We start from the raw sequence: 25,487 nt of genomic DNA, 5'->3' as shown, positions 1-25,487 counted from the left end.
TATATTTGGGTGGTAAGAGCAACGATCGTGGGTTTCTCTGCCATGCTCTTTCCCCACAGGAGCTCTAGGTGAGCCTGGCACTCTCCTTATATGTTTAATGGTTGTTAATGTTTTTATTGTTCTTTCTATTTGTCACATGTTTAATTTGAATTGTATGTAAATAAAGGTTAGGTGTATTTACTCTGTTTTTGTTTTTATATAATTAAACCATACATCCCCTCTACAAAGTTAGTAGCCAGCGCCTTCCGGTCAATTAAAAAAATAGATACACACAACGTAGGTAGTCATTATGACGATCACATGTTTTTGGCCACAACTACGTTTACTTATTTTTTTGTCGAACCTAGGGTTGTTATATTACAGTAATCAAACAACCAGTTTTCACATGATCTAATTCGACTGGACTACAAGCGAAGTTTAAGAATAACAAGTCACGACAATACCCTGCTCGTAATAAGATGTTTACTGGAAAAGGAAGCTCCGGCTTTATCTCGCTGAGATTTATAACTCCCGGGTACAACAGCCGGGGAATAAATAGCTGAAATTCAAATTAAAATCATCCTGTTTTACATCTTAATTACTTTGGGTAAAAATGCCACATAATCTCGCTAATTATGCTGTCTCGCCCACAGAAAAGCAGCTGTGTATAATTTCTACCACCCCAACGTACGGAAGTAGGTACTACGTCTCGGTTCATTAGTTAAAAACACACTCATTAAATCTTCTTCGCCGTGATAGATGACACCTTTGATGCGAAATTTCGATTCCATCGACCTGTCACGGCAGCAAACGACCCACTGATTTAATACCCATCAGAATTTTAATCCTATTTACGCAAAACGGTCTAGAAGAGCCCGAAAAGGAAACGTCATATCGGATTCGTCACGAATCGATTCGACTTGGCAGTGGATCTAATTCGATAACGGTCCACATCCAAATTTGCAACTCAATTAACGAAGTCATTGTTTCGTCTCAGAATTCAATTTTAGACGTATTAGCCGAAAGTCGAGATAAGAAACCTAAAATTAAACCTTTGCCTTTGCCAGTTTTATGACAAAAGTCAATTTTCATTTGCTATGTACAGTTGGCAATGTACAGGCTGTAACTAAAATGCTTAGTCGTGAAGACTTTTGAATAGACGACAGAGATAGTGTTGTTGTTCCTCGTGTTTAGTATATTTGAAGAAGATAATCTTGATTAGGGCGATAAACACTCGAGGACAGGACAAATTTCAAGAAAAGATAGTGCATTCATTGTCCAAATCCGTTAAATATTTCCTCAATTATTGTCAGGGTTCATAAAACAATAATAACGCGAAATTAGTGTATTGTTGAGCAACAACCAAACCATCAATAATAAAATACCCTAATTACCTGCTTTGCATGACACAAAACGACAATAGTCCCTGAAATTTAAAGTATCCATCTTTAATAAACGACTGCTCTTCACCTCTTACATAACCAATCGTGATTCCATCAATACCCTTTTCTTCAAACGACCCATTGCCAAGTAAGTGATTCGCTCGCATTTAATTTGCCTTCCAGCTATTCCCCGTTATCTGTATCAGTTCGGCGTGTCGCGTACGACACGGGAAGGGAGACAAATGACATAAAAATGGCGTGAGGACTCGCCCTTATCTGGAACGTGTCAAGCGCGCGCTGTGGAAATAAGCGAAAATGTTTTAATCATCGCCAGAGAACGTCGATGCCGCACAATCGATATGTCGCCCGTTCTATATCAGTTGCATTTAATGTTATAGAACAGAATGTTTTACATGTGTTGTGATACTGAAACGTTTAATAGAAGCCTGAAATGTATAAATTATATTCAGCCAAAATGCTTGAAGTCGTTCTTTCCTTTATATTTATTCTATGTTCTGACGTATAACACGCCCTCGAAATGTAAAAATCGTGCGAGTGTAGATCCCATGTACTTACAAACACGTTAAAGACATAAAAGATCCCCTTCTAACTTAAAAGACTTAGCACATGTCCCGTTTTCCAAACGTAATAAAGCAAAATACAGCGGTGTTAGATAAGAGTCTCCTTTTATGTACGTATCTTTTGCTCTAACAGCAAACATTTTCATGTGCTTTTGTAGTGGAGTCAAGATAGCTTAAAATTACGCATTATTTCGAAATAATTATGGGAAGCATGGATTTTCCTAAAACCTTTTGACATTACTTGGGGATGAGTATTAGGAAAAAGTTATAAACTTAATTTTGTACGCTAATAGTTTTTTAATTGTTTAAACAATAATAAATAGTTTTTTTAAGGACATTTAAAATAATTCAATGAATTTTAAATGGAATTCTTTCAAATTGACAATATAGGGGTTTTCGATGTCGCTGAACAAGAATAAGAAGTCAGAAAATGAAAATTCAAAATGGCTGATCCAATATGGCCGACTATTTTAAACAATTTATTTAACAATTTTCAATTTTAAATCAAACTCGCTTATATTTGTAATGTAGGGGTTCGAAAAATGAAAATTATAAATGGCTAAAGAGGTTTTATTGAAAATGTGTTTTATTTTTTAAAAACAAATTTATTACAAAATAATTAATTTTTAAATCTCATCGAGTTCTTGCTCTTCTTCAAAAATAACTGGACAGTTAAGGCTTTGAGCTAATAAAATTGAAAAAAAACCACTTGGATTTTAAATACAAAAATCAACGTCCCCTATTATTTATTTATTCATTCATTATTTTAAAAATAGATCAATATTCATATATAAATATTAAACTCTTACACTTACAGGTTCAGCATAAAAGAAAACGAATATAAATACCTTAAATGCAAACTGAAGATTATTTGTAATATTAAGTAATAATACTACATTAAAGAATTACAAGTGTACGAGAGTAGGTATAACCTCAAAATGGGCAAAATATATGAATAATACACTGTTTAACACACTGACAACTGCAACTTACTCGAAAACATAAAAATCATATTTTTCTATCATTTGTAATAATTATTATTTAATTCTTATAAACGAAAAACGCTTTTAAAATAAATAAAACTCTGAGTAACAAAAAAATATTTGGTGTGCTCACTGCTTAGCTTCGTCATCCAAACTCATATCTGTGTCTACATCAATAAGAGAACTTATATTCACAATTTCAGATGCAGAATATACGTTTTAAAAATGAATATTAAATCAATTAATCAAAAAACGTTATTTTTTTTGCTGTTATAACAATTTTCCACTTATTACTATAAATAAAAAAACTATTTTTCGCTCGATTTACTTTTTTTAAGGTTTTAGCTTAATTCTTTGATGGTTTATTAAAAGAAAATAAAATTTTGTACATTATTAAACTTTATTTAACAATAATATTCACGGATTTTTCATGAAATATTTTTATTTTTTGTTATTTTCTGTTTTTTCAACTATTATTTCAATTTTTTAAGAAAAATATAATGCGCCATCTTAAACTAGAGATTTTAAGCTTTAAAAAGTGCTCTCATAAAGTTTCAATATCACGTTTACAATTATAGTTTTTGATTTATTAAGTATGGCCTAAAATGTAAAATTTGTGATTTTTTAAAATTATTGAATATGTTGGGCTGAATATTTTTCAAATTAAATTTTTTAACATTTTTTCCATATCGCTCACTGTTTCAATTGTCATTTGAGGAGTAATCTGTGAAAGTTACAGAAATTTATTTTAAAAATTAAAAGAATGACAGCTATTTTATTATTGTTGTACAAAATTATAGAATGACGTAACTTTGTAGGTATATGTACTATATATTTTTTTTTCTCAAGTTTAAAGACACAAAATTCTAATAACCGGATGACTCTTCTTTCATTTAAATTTTTGTGAGGTGGATTTCTGAGCTTTTAACTGTTGCAAATATACACAAGGTGTTTTCAAGACTGGGGTATTTTTTAACTTGAATTGCAATGCGATATGGCTGTTATTCGATAATACTCATTCGGAACAATTGCAACAGCTCTTAAAAGAAACGAAAGAAACATGTTACTTTATAAATACTTAATAAACATACTTTTCAACTGGAAATGAAAAATTACATTTTCTGAGAACTGTCATAAATAAGTTTCAATTTCTGAAGTGTTTCTATAATATAAGAAAAATTTTTCTTCGTATAAGAATTAGAAATGAATATCTAAGATAATAAATCGAATTAAATTACAAAGATAATTCGTATTTGCTTGATTTAATAAACTTTGCCTTTATTTCACAATCAAATTTAGATGATTAGACGTCAGTCTAATGGAATTTACGCTCAAATTTACTATTTCAAGGCATCGATTCGGTACAGTTACAGTTACCAAGATTGTGCATTAAAACTCAGCTCACATTAACAACAGGGCCACAAAATAATACCAGCGGCACGGAATATGCTCCGGGCAAATTGCAGAACTTCAGCCAAGAGGAATACAGGCTGCACCAAGTTTCCGGTATTTGGTTCGCGAAAACTTCCCGGATTATGCGTGGCACGGATTTTTCTCGCAGAACGTACTCGAACCTATTAAAAATCTGTAACGCGATTTTTAAAATCGGTATTTTTGATGTTGCCTGATGCAAATGTTGTATTTGGACTCGTATGAAAAAGTTAAAAATTTAATAAATATATCCGAGATCTCATCATAAATGTCTTAAGAGACTTAAAATATTATTACAGCTCCCAAAAAATAATTTAATGTGTTCTAATCAATTCTTTCTTCCTTCTAGATTCTCTCTCAGTCGGACAGATACGGCGGAGGCGGCGGCCGCCGCCGCCGCCCCCACTGGCTCCCGCAGCAACTCCGGCGACAGCAACACCCCGGGCTTCCCCAAGGTGGTGCCGACTCCTGGGGCTAGCGCCCTAGTGCAACGCAGACGGAGCACCCTCGAGTGTCTCGTGCCCGCACCACCCGTCCGCCGACCGGGCTCCTTCAGGCAGAGGTCACCCAAGGCCACCCCGGAGAGACCGCCGACGTTCTGCTGCAGGAGGCTGAGCTGGCCCGAAATCGACCACCAGGTTCGTTCCGGGTAAGCTCGACTAGTTGACAGCTTTTAGAAAGTCTCACACACACATATATAGTAGTTATCCAAATAATAGAAGCGCAAGGTGCTGTTTCTTTTCGCTATTTATAATCCGCGATAGATGGCGCTTTGAACGTTCGGAAGCGTGTTGGTTTGGATATCTGAGGTACTTCAATTACATCCACATTCTTTCGGAAACCGTATACTACGAAGTCAGCTCGCGTAATTACAATTCCGTACTACGTCTTGCGATATCCATTTTTTTTTTCGGGAGCTTCGCAGAGGTGACAATTTGGGCGGAGGAGGGTGATGACAAATAAGTATAATAACGTCAAAGATACGAACGTCGCTTAAAAGATAACTGAGTGGCCGGAATGAACCTCTTAAACTAGCCTGTCGACAAGACATGAGGCAAAAAACCCACTTTATATTCATGAAAGTGTTCCCTCCCGCTTAAAGGTCGGCTCTAGCTGTTGTAGGACCGTACACCGACTGCGTATCAAGCGTACGACCGACTGCGTTGACGGCGGGGCGGTTTTCATTTACGAGATTGTGTTTTCGTTACACCCCCAGAGTATTTAATACCTAATTTTGCTTTCGGCGTCCCCCCACAATGAGGAAACGTTTAATTCCAGTATTTGGATAGTATAATAGAGTTTTCCGCCGATAGGTGTCGCCGGTAATGTCACGCTGACAGTAGTTTATTAAGGAAAAAGTTTAGATGTCAAATGACGGTTGATCAAGGGATTGATAGGGATCAATTGATAATTTTATAATCCGACATGCAAAACGCACGTTTATGGTAATTGACGGCAACATCAGATTATCCCTTTTTATGTACATACGGCCCCGAGTCGCGCGGAGTGGATCCGGAGTTTATGATATTTAGGGTAGGAATGGCTGGTGCGGCCCTCGGGAGAGGAAATGTCTCCCTGGAGATAAAACATTTTAAACAGTAGGCCGCTATGGAGATCCAGATATACGAATTTCCTGGCGGCAACCGAAAGGGCCCTCACCTAATTGAAGCGGTCAGAGTATTGACATAAGCCTTATGAAAATAGAAAGGGGGATAACGGGATGTCATTTCCTCCAATTCATCGGACATAGGAAAGCTCTCCGGTGAACGGGCTGCGAGTTATATGTACGTAGAAGAGGTGGAAAATTGTCCAGTCGATATGCAAACGTCCTTCTATCTTATAAACGCACATTCATCGTTTAAACATAAATAACGAAAAGTACCGATACGAGATATTCTGTTAGACTTAAAAAAAAGTCTAGGAATATTGTCCGACCAAAAAACACGTTCTGTTAAGGAACAATCATAACTAATTACGACTTTACATTGCTACATACCAGAGTAAATTTATACCACTTGTTAAGGACTGAAGGGGTTGTTAGAGTTGTATTCGAAACTGAAACAACTCTCTAAAGACTACATGAAGTTAAATTAAGAGCGAGAAAACGCTCCCGTTGTAGTTTGGCTGTGGGGAAACCGCACTGCACAGTGGGACGAAATGCACTACACGTTTACTTGTTATTTAAGCAGAAATAGAGAACTTGCTTTAATACTGTAGTGTGCATGTTAATGAATAACACGTTTTTACTCGGAGAGGTTTTTTATGGTAAGGGGATTTTCAATAACCAAAACTGTTGAAGCTACAAAAAATTGTAATCTAAACTGTTAAAACTTATTAAGAACGTATGTTTGCTACAAGCAAAAAACAATATACCTAGTATACAACTGTTCCTATCACGAAACGAGATTCATTCCCATTTTATTAGGAATAGAAATAAACAAACAACCAAACAAAGCCATCTGGGCATTTCCGTACAGCCACTGGTTACTAACATTTTTCTTCGTATTGTGCTAAGTCAGTAGATAGGTACTAAGAAAAATATTCTATTTGCAAAAACAGTCCCGCCAATCAACACTTAAGAATAAAAAATCCTTCTGTAAAGCAATTTCGTTTAGTGTAAAATATGGCACTGTGCTTATCACGCTCAATTTTAAGGTAATCTGTTGATAGTACACAAAATTGAAACTGTATGGAAAAGTTAAATAGCTACAAGAAATATAGCAGCGGTTTGAATTCTTGAGGGTACTTTTGAGGTTAAAAAACGAAAACATCCTTGGTCTATTCCGAGGTCTATTCATTATTTGTAAAGTTTTCTCAAGTTTAGCAAAAATCCTTATATGCAATTTTTTACCTTCTTTGAATCTTTCTTGCATCGAAATTTTTTTTATTAAAAAATGATAAGAACATCTTATAGAGGACAAATTGAAGTTTTCAAAACCCTGCTTAGATTTTCTGTACGATAATTGGTAAAAAGGTCCAAAACTCGCCGACAAATCATCGTACAAGCTATTGAATAGATCAAATTAATCAAACTAAAAAAACTAACAAGTTGGATTGCAAAAAAAATTATTGAATGGACCTTTTGAAAGGTACCTAGATAAGGAAAAATTTTGGAAATATTCTTTCCCTAGATTTCTTATGATTTCTTAAAACTTCAGATCCCGAAACTACAAATAGTCCAGACGGTATCTGTTTCAAAGAGTCCATATTTGGGTGAATCGTATATCCACGGAGATATTTGGCTTTTTGGCTTTCAAATATTACTAGAAATGAAAATTTTCCTATGCGCATAAAAAAAACGTGGGTTTAACTTTTGGCCGCACAATATGTAAAAAAAATTCGAAAATGTCATATTTTTCTTCCTATTTAATTATGTATCTTTTCAAAAGTTAATTTTAGGCGAAAAGGAAGAGGAAAAATTGTAATAAAATTTTTTACAAAACAAGACTAGTTACAAATCGAATGAATCATGATTATTATGGTAAAAATCGAAAAAATCGCAAAAATCGGGTTAAAAAACAATACTTTTGGGGGAATTTTTTTGGGGTATTTAAATTGGGTATAGGACCTTTAAACTTGGCTCAAGAAAACTTCATGTTATGTAAACTGTTATTTTAACAATTTCAGAATATTTAAATAAATTTGTTTTTGATCTTTGATAAACAGTATACCACTTACCTTTGAGACAATAGAAAAATAAAGTTAATAAGTAAAGGAAGTTTAAAGATAAATAATTATCGGACTGTTGAAAGACCAACAATTATTATTATTAACGATAGGCATTTGAAAATACGCTAAAATTTAAAAAAAAATCATCAAAATCGGACCTTTAGGTGAGATATTAAACATTTTTAAGCGCATCGCGGTTTTGAACTCGCCAATTCAATTTCGAACAGGCCACCCATACGATTTTCTTGAATTTCTCGCTTGCATAAATAACTTTAAACACGTTTTAAAGTAGGTTGCCAATGAAGAAAAGTATTGTAATCTTAGACCTGGTAAGTACTCGGAATACCAAAGGTATTTTTCGAAAAATTAGCCCGGATGTCCCAGTACATTTAGTGTAAATGACGATTAACTTTGATCGGCTATAACTACGTAACTAATTGACCAATCGATATGTTTTTTTTAAAGAAGCGTCCTTCCAAGAACTTTTAAATCCTGCTTTAAAAAATTTAATTTGATTGAATATTCACAAAGTTATTCTAATTGTTTATAAGTACAAAAATTCGACCAATGTTTAAACAAACGCCAGAACTCTCCTAATTGACGGATACAAATTTTTCAAAAAAAATTTGAAAGCTTGAGAGCCCTTCTATATGTGATTAAATTTTCAAGTATCTATAGGCCTTGGTTTTTGCTGTGCAAAATATTGAAAATTTGCAATTTATTTTTCAAAATCTGAATTGCAAAATTATTATGTAAAATCTATAGAACCGATTTTGATGAAATTTGGTGTGATGATTCTACATAACATGAAGTTTTCTTGAGCCAAGTATAAAGATCCTATACCCAATTTAAATACCCCAAAAAAAAATCCCTAAAAAGTATTGTTTTTTAACCCCATTTTTGCCATTTTTTCGATTTTTAGAGTAATAATCATGATTCATTCGATTTGTAACTAGTCATGTTTTGTAAAAAAATGAATTACAAGCATTTTACATAAATAAGAAGAAAAATATGACATTTTTCGAATTGTTTTAACATATTGTGTCGCTAAAAGTTAAACCCGCGTATTTTTTTATGCGCATAGAAAAATTCTCATTTCTAGTGATATTTGAAAGCCAAAAATCCAAAAATCTCCGCGGATATACGATTCACCCAAACAGACACCGCCTAGTCTAAAACTTCAAGGTTCAATTTGCTTTTTTTATTGTTGTACGACCATTTTTCGTCAAGTTACAACTTAAAAATTTATTATCCTTTTTATCCTTTGATTTATGTGACTAGTGTAGGTACCTATTTTCCTCTAAAAGCGGAAATGGTCTGCTGATTTGTTTATTAAAATAATTTCTAAAAGTTATTTGTATTAAATACATGAAAACATTTATTGGCTAGAAAAGTAGCTGGAACTCGAGACTTTGAATGAATTGGAATTTGAAAAGCCTGTTTTGCTTGAGTGTGGTGTTTTCTGGTATAGAAGTAAGTTTGGTTGCTATTAGTGCCCAGGTGTTAAAGGTTCTAGATCTTGAGGAACTGAACTTATGGGACATAGTGGACAGGAATTTAAGCATGCTTAAACTTGAGCTAACACGGGACAAAATTCCTCGCATGTTAATATTGTATGAAACAAAAATTCTTTAAATGGTATTTGACACCAGTTTTCCAGTGTCTGCCAAAGTTGGGTGCTCTGAGTGGAAAGAAATGCCACCTTACTCCATCTGTTGCGAGATTGAAATTCGATATGATTCAGATCAGAAATGATTTTTTTTATTCCGTTATCAGCCTCAAGTCGTTTTTTTAATAATAAAAATCGCTGAGTTGCTATTTGTAAAATCATCTCCTAAATTATTGTTTAGAGAATGTCTTAGCGGAAGTGTGACTATGAACCATACCACGGTGGTCGCGAATTGTATTGTTTTTTAGAAATGAATCGATTGGCTTCAAAAATATGAATGTTTATAACCACATAAGTAGTTCTTTTTCATCTTCATCGAGAGCTGATAATGAATCGCTTTCCTTGATTTTTCTTTGTATTTTGTTGAAATCGTCTAATAATGACTCTACTTTTAAGTAAACGAAGGTCAATCTGACTAACAACCGAAGGAGTAGCTGCTTTTACTTTATCAAACGAATTTTTGAAACGTCTTAAGGTGTCCATATTCCTGGCCGAGAAATAGTGAAATTTCTGGCGTTTTTAGGTACTGAAATCTTTAAAAGTAAAACTTGTAGAACAAAAGTAAGCACAAAAATAAAATCCCTGATGTTTTGTTTATTCATTGTTACCATTTAAATTTACTCAAATAAAATAATAACTTTGATAAGCTTTAGATTATTCAGTTATTAAATGTTTGAAATTATTTGTCTTTGCGGAAAACACTATTTAAAGAATTAATTAATTAATTAATTTAATTTGATATTATTACGCGTTTTTTAATTTACTATTAGCTCTAATACGTTCATCTCAAGTTTTTAGCATGCAAATAATAGGATGTAAAACTAGGAAGTTGGGCACTTTTAAGATTTTTTCGTTTTCTAGCGTCACCAAACAACTGCCTATTTATTGTTGATGGCCGATGAAACTAGAAATTGTTTTCGTCCGTTGGTCCTCTGCTTTTTGTAGTGGAATCAGGCTCGAAGAACCAAAATTAGTTACGGGAATAGAAACAGCAAGTGATCTTGTTAACTTTTACCACTTTATTGCACAATTTTTATATAAATTTAAAACAACGCGTAAACAAACAATGCGCACTTGTTGGATTCGCTATTCGGAATGTTTTCGTGACGCGGTCGGGAACCGAAGCTCGGGTGGAAGTCCGGTGAACACGATGCCACGTTTCAGTTGGTGGTATAGATAGGCGTATAAAACCGAGTTTGATGCACTTCACTTAACACTGGTAATGATTAATGCTGGTGACTTTAATTAGACTAAATAATTAGACAAGTTTATTTATGTCTGGTTAAGTTAAAAATGAATTGAATTGAAAATGAGGTAACAGGTAGAAACGTGGCGTCATTTTGACTACTCTACTGCATTTGACAACACTGTGTGATTGTAGTTGTACGCCGTACTTCTGTTATTCTCCGCTAGAGGGATCCAATAATTGTTTCATTTTCATTGTTGTCACAGATCACAGACAGTTTGATTGTTGTATTTAATCAACTCGTTTAAAATTAATGGTTCGGCAATTTAAGACACCTAATAACATGAAACATTTAATCAAAGGAATTATAAAAACACATATTTTTGTAATTACGTAGGTATTTGTGTAATTTATTTAATAACCATTATTTTTTAATTTGTATCTATTATGATAATAATAATTATGATATGCTGATATGCCAAGCTTTCTTTGTTTTTTTTTTCGTATTAAATGATAAAATATAATATTCTTATACTTGTCTGGGTGCTTGTGTACTGTAATTTTATAAATATCGAAAAATGGGCACTCTACACTAGGGAAGTAGATAAAATTATAAGTAGGTACTTAGGTATATTTGAGTTTTACGCCGTAATAAATAATTACTAAAATTTCTTCTAGGTACCTACTCATTCTTTTACTGGACTCGAAAAAATACCCTCATAAGATTCCAGTTAACTTCACTAAAATGAACACGCGTTTTGCAGAGTTCAAGAAATCGACGGCTCCTACTTCGAGAGCTTCACGGCGCTGGCCTGGAAACAAGAAAATCAAAGACAAAGTGTTCTTAAAGCGGCGGAAGCCTGTGCCTCTGACGCGCCGCCCCCAGAACTGGAATTGGGTATTACACCTATCGACTACTCGGCCTCCCAAAATGAGAAGGATAAGCTCTACGTCGAGATGCTCTACACCATCGCCAACACGGTGAGTGATATTACCTCCCTACGGACGCAATTTGCACTTGACCGGGTCGTAAATGGGATAATTTTTCGTTACAGTCCAACGCGTGACTGAAAAAAATTACCATAGAACATTCATTTATTAATACGAGTAGGTATAAGTCGTAGTATAAGAAGCAATATTTTTTCATGTAATTTGAAAACTGAAATTTTTAATCTAATAATCTGATATTACCTACATCCTACATTATAAATTAATTTCTCCCTGAATATATCTTGACATGCTTGTTGGTTTGCCGTAAATGTTTTTTTATCTGCAATCAATTACAAATTTGACGTAGCTGAGCTGATTTCAGCAATTAATGAAAATGTTCCTGAAACATTAATATGGCATTGAAACGGGATTATCGGTTACCTATTATTAGACCAAGCAAATAAGATTTTTACTCGAAAAAAGTCCTATCCGCGAGATTATTGTAAAATTGTCGTCTAAAGGAACATAATACAATGACATCTCTCATCTCGCGAATCAAAAAATTTTATTAGTTAACTTTTCTATTTAAACAAATAAGTGAGGAAAACAGTTTTTTCACGAATGTATAAATCATTACCATGGAAAATACTTTATAGCACTATACTTTCTCTAAACTGACAGATAAATAGGTATTTTTTAAATATACAATTTATTTTTTATTGTTTTTGATAATAATTCTTCAAAATATGCCAATAATATTATTACTGGTATCCTGCCGTCTGCCAATATATTCATTATAATTATTGTTTATATTACAAGAGGCACAACGTTAAGTATATAAGCCAGGTTATTGAAACTAAATAAGTGTGGTTTCGTGGCTTAAAGCGTTAAGCGTTGTCCTACTAATCTGAAGGTTCGGGGTTCGATCCCTGTTGAGGTATGGTTTTTTTTTAATTAATATATTATTTCGAATGTAATTTTCTATCGTCCACATTTCAAGACAAATATTTCTGCACCAGTTGCTGGTCACGAAGTAAATAATTTCTCACAGTGTTGCCAAATATCTGCTGATTCGAGGCGCGCTAGATTGCTTGTTAAATTCTGCCAGAAAATCGTGAAATATAAAATACAGATAAGTAGGTACAGACTAAGCAAATTAAATTTTTACTCGAAAAAAGTCCTATCCGCGAGATTATTGTAAAATTGTCTAAAGGAACATAATAATAAGACATCTCCCATCTCGTGAGTCAAAAACTTTTATTAGCTTTTCTATTTAAACAAATAAGTGAGGAAAACAGTTTTTTCACTTTGCAGGGAAAACTTATCAATTTTAGCGAAAAGTGACTCACAGACAGCTTGTAGGGAATAAAATTATCTACAAAATGAGACTTGTTAAATTAAAATCGGTTAATAAACAAAAAAGTTATTGCAAAAAGACAAGAAAAGTGCCCATTTTTTAATTTGTTTATAACTATCGCATTTATTGTTAAAATTTTATAAAACCTAAGACAAGTTGAGGGTTTTGTCATACTTCAAAAGTGTGCAAAAAGTGGGCGCTGTAGGTGCAATAGTTTTCGCACAATTCTATTTGTTTATAACGGGGGCTCCAAAGGTATGAACTTTAAGCCTCTGTACAGTCGTTAATTTTCAACCAAACATGATTCTGAAAGCGTCATTGTAATCTTAAAGACGTAATTAAGCGACCTATTAAAATATATCACCGTTTTTTTGACATTAACATTCTCAAATTGTGCTTTAAAAAACCGTGCGTTTTTCGCTTATAAACAATTTGTATAACATTGTTGCTATTTATGCTATCTCACCGAAAATAGATGTAATGGATAGCTGGCAAAAAATAGTTTTAAATTAAAAAAAGTACCCTCTACGACCAAGAGGAGCCAAGAAAATTTTTTTTTAATCGTAGGTCAATTATTTATAAATATTAAGACTTGAATTTTTCGCAGTTCAAATTGATGCGCGCTGTAAATTTTGCAATATCTCGGCTTCTATTCATCGTAGAAACTTATTTTTTTTTAACTGGGGTAGCTCGACGAAAAAATAACAATTACGAATTCGTAGAATAACCCTGAACCCCAAAAAAAATGCATCTTTTATACTTATATTTTTTTTAATTTACAAAAATTATTGTTAAATAAAATATTAATTAAAATTTCAATTTCGGAATTATTTTACTGCCTGTACAGAGGCTTAAAATTCATAACTTTTGGAGCGTCCGTTATAAACAAATAGATAGATAGATAGATAGATAGATAGATAGATAGATAGATAGATAGATAGATAGATTTATTTAGTTCAGATGCAATATACATCATGCTCAAAAATGAGCGTTGAACAAGTCAAGTTAAAAAAAAAACAGTGCAAATATGACAAACTAATGCTAACATTAAAATAAAAGTACAAAATCACATAGGAAAAAATACAATAATACAATAATATAACAAACATTAAAATAACATCGTCAAAAGAATTGTGCGAAAACTATTGCACCTACAGCGCCCACTTTTGGCACACTTTTGAAGTATGGCAAAACCCTCAAATTGTCATAGGTTTTAAAAAATTTTAACAATACATGCGATAGTTATAAACAAATTTAAAAATGGGCACTTTTCTTGTTTTTTTGCATTAACTTTTTTGTTTATTAACCGATTTTAATTTAACAAGTCTCATTTTGTAGATAATTTTACTCCCTACAAGCTGTCTGTGAGTCACTTTTCGCTAAAATTGATGGTTTTCCCTGCAAAGTGAAAAAACTGTTTTCCTCACTTATTTGTTTAAATAGAAAAGCTAATAAAAGTTTTTGACTCACGAGATGAGAGACTTACTTTTTTTGTATATTTTATACACTTTGTGCTCTAATCCAGAATTTTGCTTTTATTTCGTTAATTCTTCTTACAAAATATTAACTCACGGACGTAGAAACAATAATTGACAAAGACATGTTCTTAAAATACGTTAATAACAATTTTTTACATAAGTTTACCGTTCTATGATGCAAATCACTTTGATTAAACAAAAATAATTGTAAAAAAACACCTCCTACTTCTTATTTTTATACGTCAAATTTACGCCAGCTCTAGATTCCAAAGTTGTATGAGTTTTTAATACTTTTCAGCATCCACGAAAAATATAGTCGTTTGCAAATTATCTCGAAATAAGTTTTTCACGGTCAAAGTCGAAAGTTTAAAAAGTTATTACGAGTTGTTGGAATCGATATCTATTCGCTATCCTGGAATATTTTTTTACCTTTTCCAGTCTCCCAATATATTAGTCAAATCTGTGAATATGAAAATATAAATGCAAAGTTTGCAAATGGATAAATTTATTTTCCGTTAATAATAATAGAAGGTCGGGAAATATACCTACATAGGTACAGGGTGTGCCGAAAAGTGGTAGGATATCAAGAAACTTTTCTAATAGAATTTAACCCTGAAAAGTTATCAGTTATTATTACAGTAAAAATTCCTGTTCTGCAGGCAGCTTTGATAATATTAGTTCTGCGAATTGATTACTGAAACCAATAACTCTATGCGAATTGCAATTAAATTTAATGGTCTCCATGAAATGATATCAGCACACAGTCAATACGGACTATTAATTATTCCACAATTTGACCAATGACTAAATACAATTTAGTATCCACCGACCCACATTTAATGAAGAGATCAATCAATAATATCAGCAGGAAAAAATGCACTAATTATGCACAGTGTTATAAATATAAATAGTATCCCGTATTCACGTAAATACTCTTAGGGCAGTGGTTCTCAAATTTCTCGACTCTAACTAAAACGACTACACGCGACTAAAAAAAAATGAAATAAACATGTATACAGTCTATTTCTTTAAAGTTGTGTCGAACTGAACAGAAAGAAATGTTGTTTTAAGCAAAATGCTTACTAGGAGCGTAATTTTAGTCCACCCCACACTACACGCGCACAGTAATGGCTGATGCTCTCCTACTTTACATGTTTCGTTGACTATTCACGGTTAGGCATTACTTAGTGTGGCAATATTTAATTTTTAGGAAATAAGTACGTTTCTTAGAAGTAAATATTATTTGTGTTTGGAAAAATAGACATATAATTCGACTAAATTGATGGAAACTCTTCGCAACAAACTCGGGAAACTCGAAATTCGAATCACTCAATAACCGAGGAAGATACCTGCTGGTAAGCTTATCGAATCGATTGCGTTCAGAAGTAATGTCTCGCCACAGACTACCTTAACTTCTTATGAAAATAAACTCCGGGATGAGTCCAACTTTTTCTATCAAAAGTTTATCTCTCGAGGCTTGCCCGATGTAGCATTCCGCCGGAGTCGCCACCACTGAGCTGTGTTCATAAAAGGAGGAAAACTCTTTAAAGGAAACATCACTAAAGTTTTGCCAAGCGCCAGCAATGGTTCGATCGTGCTGAGGCAGGCGTAATTTTTTAGAAGAAATTTAACTCGATTTATGAAAAATTGTAATAACGAAATATTCAACCAAATGGGTAATAATCAAATCGTTTTTATTTCGGAACAAATTCATTTCCTATCGATTCCCTCTGGGTTCCCTCACAATGCCGTAAATTGCTTTCTAAATATAACCGCGTGATTCGGCTTTTGTTTAACTCGTAAAACGTCGAAATGTGGCGATGAACATACAACCCCTTTCTGTCGAGGCCGATGACCACTAAATACATCCGCAACAGCGATTGCAAATGCAGTGGCTTTAGTATTTGTTGCCAAAGCTGCTATCTGATTTCGACAAAGTTGAGGAGGAAGCTTTGTGCTTCTAACTTTATGATTAAGTACAGAGGAGAGTAATCCACAATCTCGTCTTCTACGTCTAATTATCGTAGTCGTAGTGCCTTGAGCTTAGTTTTGATAAGAACTGTTCATTTTGTGGCAAAGTATGTTTATTTTGAATTAATACGATCGTATAAGTATGTGTTCTGTTAAAAAATATTTCCGTGCTTCGCTTCTAATAGCAGTAAAGTGACCCTTGATCCTTTGTTTCCGATTTGAAGAGGTACTTCTACCTGAAGCGTTTAAAATTTTCCCCAATTATTGTACAAGACGTCGGAAAATTACAAAAACAAGCTTTTAGTTGTACAATTTTCGTCCCGTTTGATAAAATGCGTGATACGTTCGTGTTTTGGGGACGGTCTTTAAACGCTGTTTCATTTAAATCTTCCGGCTCGTAAGTTTCGCCTTTGATCTCTCTAGAAATGGCGGCGACGACGTGCAGATACGCTAAAAAAGTTGGCGGGTCTGTGGCAATTTCAGTTTATATTAATATGTCTCGGGAGTTCCAGGATAAATATTGACTTTTATTTCACGTTCTCCAAAAAGAACATTAAGCGCTGAAAAAGTTCGGTTCCCCCTTGAGACCTCAGTTGATGAATTGGGGAAACTTTAGTATTCGATAAGTAATAATTCCTTATTCCTTTTATTTGAAATATTCGTCGAATCGAAAGGGACTCAGACTAAGGGAAACCGAGGAATAATGGAGACAAAGTAGTAGTAATACTTCTAGGTCTATCATTGTTTCTTTAATTTCATGATGATTTGATTCCACCCCTTGCATTAAAAACATTCCCCCCCTTACAGGAAAGAATCAACCAAGAGAATAACTCTCCTAACGATTTTTAAAAGGTTCCGTAAAATAATAAATTGGTAACTGGACTCTCTCGCCATCAATGAACGTAATTATCCAAGTGTTTTGAAAATAATGTTAGTGAAGCTTATTTTGATAATCGAAACTACAAAATATCATTGTCAGCATCAATTTATCTGTCTGAATTAAAAAATATTAAACGTGGTGCGCCTAAAGGGTCTATTTTAGGTGCTATACTTTTTTTTAATATTCATTAATGATTTTACCAACTTGTGAAGCAAATAGAACACAATCTCTCAGAAGAAACGTGGTTTTAATTGATACTCTTAAAGGTTTTTAATGCATGTGTTTTTGTTGGTAATTTTAACTTTGTGTGTAAATTGTGTACTTTGACAATAAACGATCTCCTCGCGATTTCAGGTGGGTGCGCCAGCGCCTGGTGGTCAGTACGCGCACTACAAGGAAGACCTCTACCTGTACGGTCAGAGGGCTTTCGGTATGCCCCCCGACAGGCACTACAGGATGCTGCACGTGGCGGGTGAAGAACAGCCGCCCATAGTGGTGCTCAGCGTGGTCGTTATCGAAGCGGAGGGACTCGAGGCCAAAGACGCCAACGGTGAGTTACCTTTACTGCGATTAAAGTTAATAGAATTATAATTCAGTTCCCCACCTCATAACATTTTATATTTGATAAAAATTTTCCTTTAAGTACAGTTTAGTACGTAGTCCTCATCATCTTGATGTTCCAACGGAACCTTCATGATAATAAAAATTCATAACAGTTCGCACGGTACAACCCTTAAGTATATAACAAGTGTATGTTAACAAGCCCCGAATTCATCTCGCGACGTAATATTTCCTTATCTCTCGCTTACATCCTCCTCGAACAAGGAAATCATCGTAAGCATAAATAAACCTCTCTCTAGAGACAAGGGCCAGACGAGTTGTATGGTTATACTTTAATTCTAAATCCTACCCTGAATTAAATCCGTCTGGAGCAAATATCAGGATTTAAAATCACGTACCGTAACAGTTAAATATACATTTTTTAACGCAATACACTGACTGCTACCAAAGAGGCTATTTTTTAAGTTATGATTCGAAATTCAGTACAAAGAATTTAGGGGCGTATGTTTGAGGTCAAAAAGGTCCAGAAAGTACAAGACAAGTTTTTTAAACTTAAAAAACTTTAACACCCTATAGGTACATCGAAAACTAAGCATTTGTAGACCCACGTTTATTAGTCCAAACAAATTACACTTGGAAAAAATTGTTACCTGGACTTTTATAAGTGGAAATGGTAAAAGGGCTTATAAAAAATCTAAAAAAAATAAATGGGCGGCGTAGGGTTGATTTGGGGGGTTGAAAAGTTATAAAAAATTGTATAATTGGAATTTCTGGTGAAAGTTGACGTCAAACAAAAAAGTATCCAATATAAAAGTTGTATATCATGCAAAAATCTACAACTTTTGTAGAGGTCACTTTTTAACATGACCTCAAAATTTCCGAGAAAAATGCGAAAAACAGTTTTTTTTTCTGATTTTTCGTTTTTCGATATTTCTCATCTCCGCAAAAATATGTAATTTCATTTTGACGAAACTTGGTGAAAGTATACCTTCCTCTGTCTTAAATAACCTCAAATTTTTTTAGAAAAAAAAATCAAGAAGTTTCTGATATTCATTTTTTTCGGCCTGAAACACTTTTTTTTCAAAGAAAAATTCTACTTAAAAAAATCAGAAAAATACCTGTTTTCTACAGAAGTTGTAGATTTTTGCATGATATACAACTTTTGTATTGGATACTTTTTTGTTTGATGTCAACTTTCGCCAGAAATCCCAATGATACAATTTTTCATAACTTTTCAACCCCCCAAATCAACCCTCCGCCGCCCCTGCTCACGCATTTATTTTTTTTTTCGTTTATTATAAGCCCCTTTACCATTTCCACTTATAAAAGTCCAGGTAACAATTTTCTTTTTTTTTCCTCTAAATGAGTTATTTTTATCGATCTATATAGGAAAAAAAATGTTTTAATTTGACCTCAAAAATATGCCTCTAAATTCTTTGTGCTGAATTTTGAATCACCCTGTATATACATGTAAATTTTAAAAAAACGTTAAATTGTAATGTGTAATTAATAGTCTCAACTCTGTACCATCTTCTAAACGAGATTTTAAGTATGTATCAGGTTTAAATCGACACACCCTCAAAAACAACAGTTTTATCCTAACTGGAAATTGGTAGGGCTTTGTCGAACATTTCCAGCTCGATCGGTTCTAAAATTCGCCGTTACGTAGAACAAACAATTCGCCGATTTGATATTCATTGAGGATATGGGCCGTAGTTACAGGTATAAAAACGATAAAGGACACTGGATAGTCTGCCTAGCTTTTATTTCGTTTAAGAGTTACTTTTCTCTTGGTGCTTGGTTTCCATTTTGTTCCAACAGATATCAAAGTAATTACCATGCATATTTTGTCCCATCGGTTATCCTACCTCTCGTAATTACAGTTAACGAGTTGAAAACTTGTAATAATACGTTTTAATTTTAACGGAGACGAAGCACAAGACGTGGTTGCGAACTCTGTCGAGAGTTAATGTTGTTTGAGAGATGTTTGACCCTCTTCCGGGAGTTTTAAACTCAACTTTGTTAATAAAAATTTATAACCGAAGTTGCGTTAAAAACTAACTTCAGTTTCTTGTGCCATTTTTTACTGTAACTTTACGGACACGCAAAATTTCGGTAACAAAATAAGAGTATGATCGAAGAAAAGGAATAAATACGATAAAAAAAAGATCTATTTGTATCCCCGAATGTTACGTGGGAGAGTAGTTTCATAAATTGTAACCATTTGTAACGTATTTCATTACGCGACTAGAAAAAGGAAGGAATTTCAAAACCGACACAGCATTAGCGGATAAAGAATTCTACCACATAATAACCCAGACGTCTCGCGTGAAAATAAACCGCGAAAATCTCACGCTCTCTAAACAAACCATCCGAATTTGCGTGCTCGCGAAGAGAACAATACAACCCCGTGTAGGGGGTATATCCGCGTCTGGCCCTAAACGGAAAAATTCTTCAACGGTGCGCCGTTTGTCAAAGCGCGGAAGATTTATGACAGTCCCGTGTTTAGGATATGTTTTATGATTTTCATTTCGGCGCTAGTCTTGCTTTTAGTCGGTGACGGAAAGCTTTATATCCCGTATATTACCCGCAAATGAATTTATGAGTGTCTGTCAATAATTTATATCGGGACTTTCGGAGGATCCCCAAAGCGAGTTTTCCTCGAATACAGACGCCGTTGTTATTTCCTCATTAGCATATTTGATGGCGTCTAAAGTTGTTTCTTCGTCGCTTTTAGTTTTGTCTGTGTGTCACCTGTGAAAAAAGATTTCTGCATTTTTGAAAATTAATTTTTGCATATTTGTGTTCTACCCGTAATTTTAAGGGAACTTTCATCAAGCTTCCATACATCTATCTCTAATGATCTTCGAGATACTTCAGTTCTATCAAAAAAAAAATATAGGATGATGCCTACCATTTATTACTGTTACTTTAAAAACTGTTTAATTTTACACAATTGGTTTTTCTATCCATATTACAATTCCCTGTACCTATCTCTTAATTTTTCTGTTACTGACGGTTTTTGTGACAATTAAAATGATCCAATTTGTTGCGAGAAGTCGAAATGACTCGGTTATACTCGTACAAGTACTGTAGTTGCTTCAAAACAATGACACCGTGAAACACGTCCAGAGCCATAATTTTTCTGCGCGCTGACAATCAAGCAGGCGTTGAAGGATTTTTCCGACAAGGACGCGACTTGAATGCCCTGGTGTGGAGTTTGTAGTGGCTGTTTTGATCTATTGGCGGACAGACAAACTTAAATAGGGTTTTTCTACGGAGCCTGGGACTTTTATAGCTTATTTTTATTCGGGACGCAAAGGTCATTATCTGATGGCTACCATCATCCTCCAATATACTCTGTCCGGTGATGAAGAAAATCAGAACTTAGGCTGTAATAAATAGCATAATTTTGCGTGGTACTCCTACAAGTTAATCAAATATTGGGAGAAGGGGGTAAAGATTTAGCCTTCTCTTGTAACTTTTAAAATTTGTATCAGTCTCGATGTTTTTTTTTTTAATTTTACCCTCAGTTTTTGCACTGCAAGCTATAAGTGTCTGTTTATTCAATTGTTTAGACTGAATTGCAGATAAATTAAAATAACCCATTAACTATAAAGAAATAATTCTAAAATGTATAATTTATAAAATACTTTTTGTGGTGTACATTTGTGAAAGAAATTTTATACGTAGAATTAGTATAAATATATTCTGGGCTATTTAAGGATTCAATTTTCGGGGTAGAATGAGAAGGACGTGAAAACGGTTTGGAATAGATTGTGTTAAGAACGTAGCAGGTTTAAATTCCCTCATTTCCGTTTTATGAAAATAGAGTGTCATTTTTATTCACACTTTTTCATATGAATTCATATTCCGTATCATACGCCTCTCACAAAGTCGACGCCGCGCCGTACCAAATATATTCCTTTAACAAATACTATAAAATAAAAAAAATGGTACTTTCTACATAGGTGTAATAAATTTTACCGCTACTTGCCCTTTTAACGCCGAAACGTGTTGGTTATTCCAAATTAAATCCTTAAGTTTATGACAACAATAGTATGCGTTTTATGATCGCCAGTATAAAAAATACCTAATAAACTTGAGTTTGATACATTTCTATTTGCTCTGCCTCGGTATTTCTTCTCCCTCATAAGTCAATTACTCCGCTTAACTTATGAGGGTCAAATCTAATTCCAGAATGATTATTTACATTAGAGCTAAATCTTCCGTGTCCCTGTTAGGCCCGCATTCAGTCACAACTTTGACTTACCTTACGAAACAGCAGCTATTAAACTTAATTATACTATTAGGAACTTTACTGGGAGGCTAGGAAAACACTAATTACATACCAATTAATTAGGATACATGGCCCCTACAAATGAACAACCTTAATAGGCCAGTCGTTACAGCTTTTTTTCGGGAAAAAAATACTCTGCAGAATATTGTTCGGAAACGTGTTATAAACAAAATATCAAAAAATCAACTCGAGGCTAATTGGGAAATTTTGTTTAAACAATGGTCAAAGTTATGGAAAAGTGTTTTTTGACTCGCGTAAAAAGACAGCGAAAAAAAGTTTATACAAAAATGGTAAAATGACCGTTTTTTTCAATTGCTTATAATTAATGCAATTTTCATCGCAGACACTTATAATTCAGGATTTTTTAGGCTTTTTGCAACCTTAATAAGTGGTAAAAATTTCAGCCTGAAAGCTTCATTAGTTTGGCGTTTGCGGAATTTGTTAGGTATCTAAGAAGATGCTACTTTCAATTGATTTTTCCCAAGCTCAAAGGCGTTGTAGAGTTTCGATCATTAGTTGTTTTTGTACCTAAATAGTTGTATTGACATGCATTTACTGAGAATTTAATTTTTCAAATTTAATTTGTTTAAAAATGTTAATATTTATTAAATTGTTAAGATAGGTAATTATTATAAAATGAAATAGTAACGTCTATAGTTTAGTTAGTACTATTTTTCTTCGAATTAAAAAAAAATCGTTGTTCTAAGTTGATCAGAAGCTGAGGCAATTTTTTTTTTTATTTAATCGCAATGTCCTTAATTATTAAGAGCCTAAATTTGGCGAGAGTATACATTAAGAGCTATATTTTCATGTCCTACATTAACATTAAGGTGAATTCAACTATTTAATTGCAAAAAAAGAAGATAGCGGCGATGCGTTCTATTACTCGGTCTAGCGAACGTGATGGGAAGAGCGAGGCTAAATAAAAAATTAAATCTCAGGTTGAAATAATGTTAATACGATAGCTTCAATGCTTCAATTTTCGCGCTACCACAAATTAAAAAAAGAATCATCTCGATAGGTTCATTATTAACCGAGATATGGCTAATTTTTCCAGCTCCATCGATTTGAAGCCGCTCGATCATTTTCCTGCGCGCAACCAGGCGCGCAGCTATCTTCTTTTTTGCAATTAAATAGTTGAATTCACCTTAATGTTAATGTAGGACATGAAAATATAGCTCTTAATGTACCTATACTCTCGCCAAATTACGGCTCTTAATATTAATAATTAAGGTCACTGCGATTAAATAAAAAAATATATCTCAGCTTCTAATCAACTTTGAACAACGATTTTTTTTTAAATTCGAAGAAAAATAGTACTAACTAAACTATAGACGTTACTATTTCATTTTATAATAATTACCTATCATAACAATTTAATAAATATTAACATTTTTTCAAAACGATTTTTAAACAAATTAAATTTGAAAAATTAAATTATCAGTAAATGCATATGTCAATACAACTATTTAGGTACAAAAATGACTGATGATCGAAACTATACAACGCCTTTGAGCTTGGGAAAAATGAATTGAAAATAGCATCTTCTTAGATAACAAATTCTGCCAACGCCAAACTAATGAAGCTTTCGAGCTGAAATTTTTACCACTTATTAAGGGTGTAAAAAGCCTCAAAAATCCTGAATTGCAAGTGTCTGCCATGAAAATTGCATTAATTATTAGCAATTAAAAAAACGGCCATTTTCGACCATTTTTTGAACTCTTGTGCATAAACAAATTATCGGAATTTAATGGGACTTGTCTTATTTTATAGGCTTATTTAATACCTACCTTTTTTGTATAAACTTTTTTTCGCTGTGAATAATAGTCTTTTTTCACGAGTCAAAAAACCGCTTTTCCATAACTGTGACCATTGTTTAAACAAAGTTTCCCAACTAGCCTCGAGTTGATTTTTTGATATTTTGTTTATAACACGTTTCCGAACAATATTCCGCAGAGAAACTTCTAATAGTATTTTTTTCCCGAAACAGGCTGTCGTCTATAATGACTGGACTATAATGCTGAAGATGGTAACAATTTGCGATTGAAGTATTTTCTATAGAATCTTCTATATATGTCTAATAACGAGCGTTCAAATAAAAACGTGGTCGAAGTTGGCTCTGACACTTTGGACGTAGGGAGTAGCTTATAGCGACCAACTTAACCTCATTTCTCAACGAGCTGTATAGCAGCTGTCAGTTTCAATAACGTTAATGACTATATAACTTTATTTTAAAGAATAATCGTGATAACAATAACAAACAATTAAAGGAGCTGCGTAAAGTGTCCCCCTCCTTGTTATAACAATAAATTAAAGCAGCTGCTGAAAGTGTCCCCCTCCTTATTCCAAGCACTTTTCACACCTGTTCCTCAAAGAATTAAAGACATTTTCTAAGATGCTCGGGGTATTGTTAATTCCACGAATCTTGTCTATAAGTCGAGCCTGCAGATGGTTTAAATCAGAAATAGGCAGTTCAAAAATAGTGTTTTTAAGGTAAGGCCACAAAAATAAATCAGACGGCGTAATATCACATGACCTCGGTGGAAATTCATGTTCAGCATTGAGACTTATTAGTCGATTTTGGAAAACTTCCCGCAATATATTCATCGTCTCGCCTGCCGTATGTGCCCTTGCCCCATCTTGTTGAAAGTAAAAGTTTGTAATTTCGTTTTCTTCCAGCTGGTTAACAAAAGGAGCGATAATTTCTTCTCTATACCTTTGCGCAGTAAGAGTACCATTAGAAATAATAGGTCCATAAATCCTCCTTCGATTGAGAGCACACCAAACTCCAATTTTTTGAGCGTGTAGAGGGCCCTCGACAAAAAAGTTATCTGGTTTTTCAGAAGACCACATTCTCATATTCTGTGAGTTTACGTAACCACTTAAATGAAACCAGGCTTCATCAGAAAAAAAGGTGATATTATGAAGTTCACCGTAGTTGTTTAAAAACCATTCACAAAATACAGCCCGTCGCGGAAAATCAACTTCATGAAGTTCTTGCTGACAAGTTAAACGATAGGAGAACAAACGCAAAACTTTTTTTAACACTGTGTGGCAGGTACCGACTGATACTCCCACCATTTGTGATAAAACACGTACAGAAGTTCTTGGCACATTTTCCATTATTTGT

The 25,487-nt window shown here is 33.7% G+C and overlaps 1 protein-coding gene across 1 annotated transcript in view; it reads left to right on the top strand.

Moving 5' to 3' along the window:
* LOC108913726 (BAI1-associated protein 3) overlaps positions 1-25,487 on the top strand; it is a 133,581-nt gene that overhangs the window by 57,778 nt on the left and 50,316 nt on the right. The window contains exons 3-5 of the mRNA XM_023455293.1: positions 4,706-5,005; positions 11,645-11,861; positions 17,851-18,046. Of these exons, the coding sequence (XP_023311061.1) occupies positions 4,706-5,005; positions 11,645-11,861; positions 17,851-18,046 (713 nt within the window). The remainder of the gene's footprint in view (positions 1-4,705; positions 5,006-11,644; positions 11,862-17,850; positions 18,047-25,487) is intronic.

The sequence above is a fragment of the Anoplophora glabripennis genome, unplaced genomic scaffold (genome assembly GCF_000390285.2).
Source record: "Anoplophora glabripennis isolate ALB-LARVAE unplaced genomic scaffold, Agla_2.0 scaffold639, whole genome shotgun sequence".
NCBI lineage: Eukaryota > Metazoa > Arthropoda > Insecta > Coleoptera > Cerambycidae > Anoplophora > Anoplophora glabripennis.
This window is presented reverse-complemented; position numbering and strand designations above follow the sequence as displayed.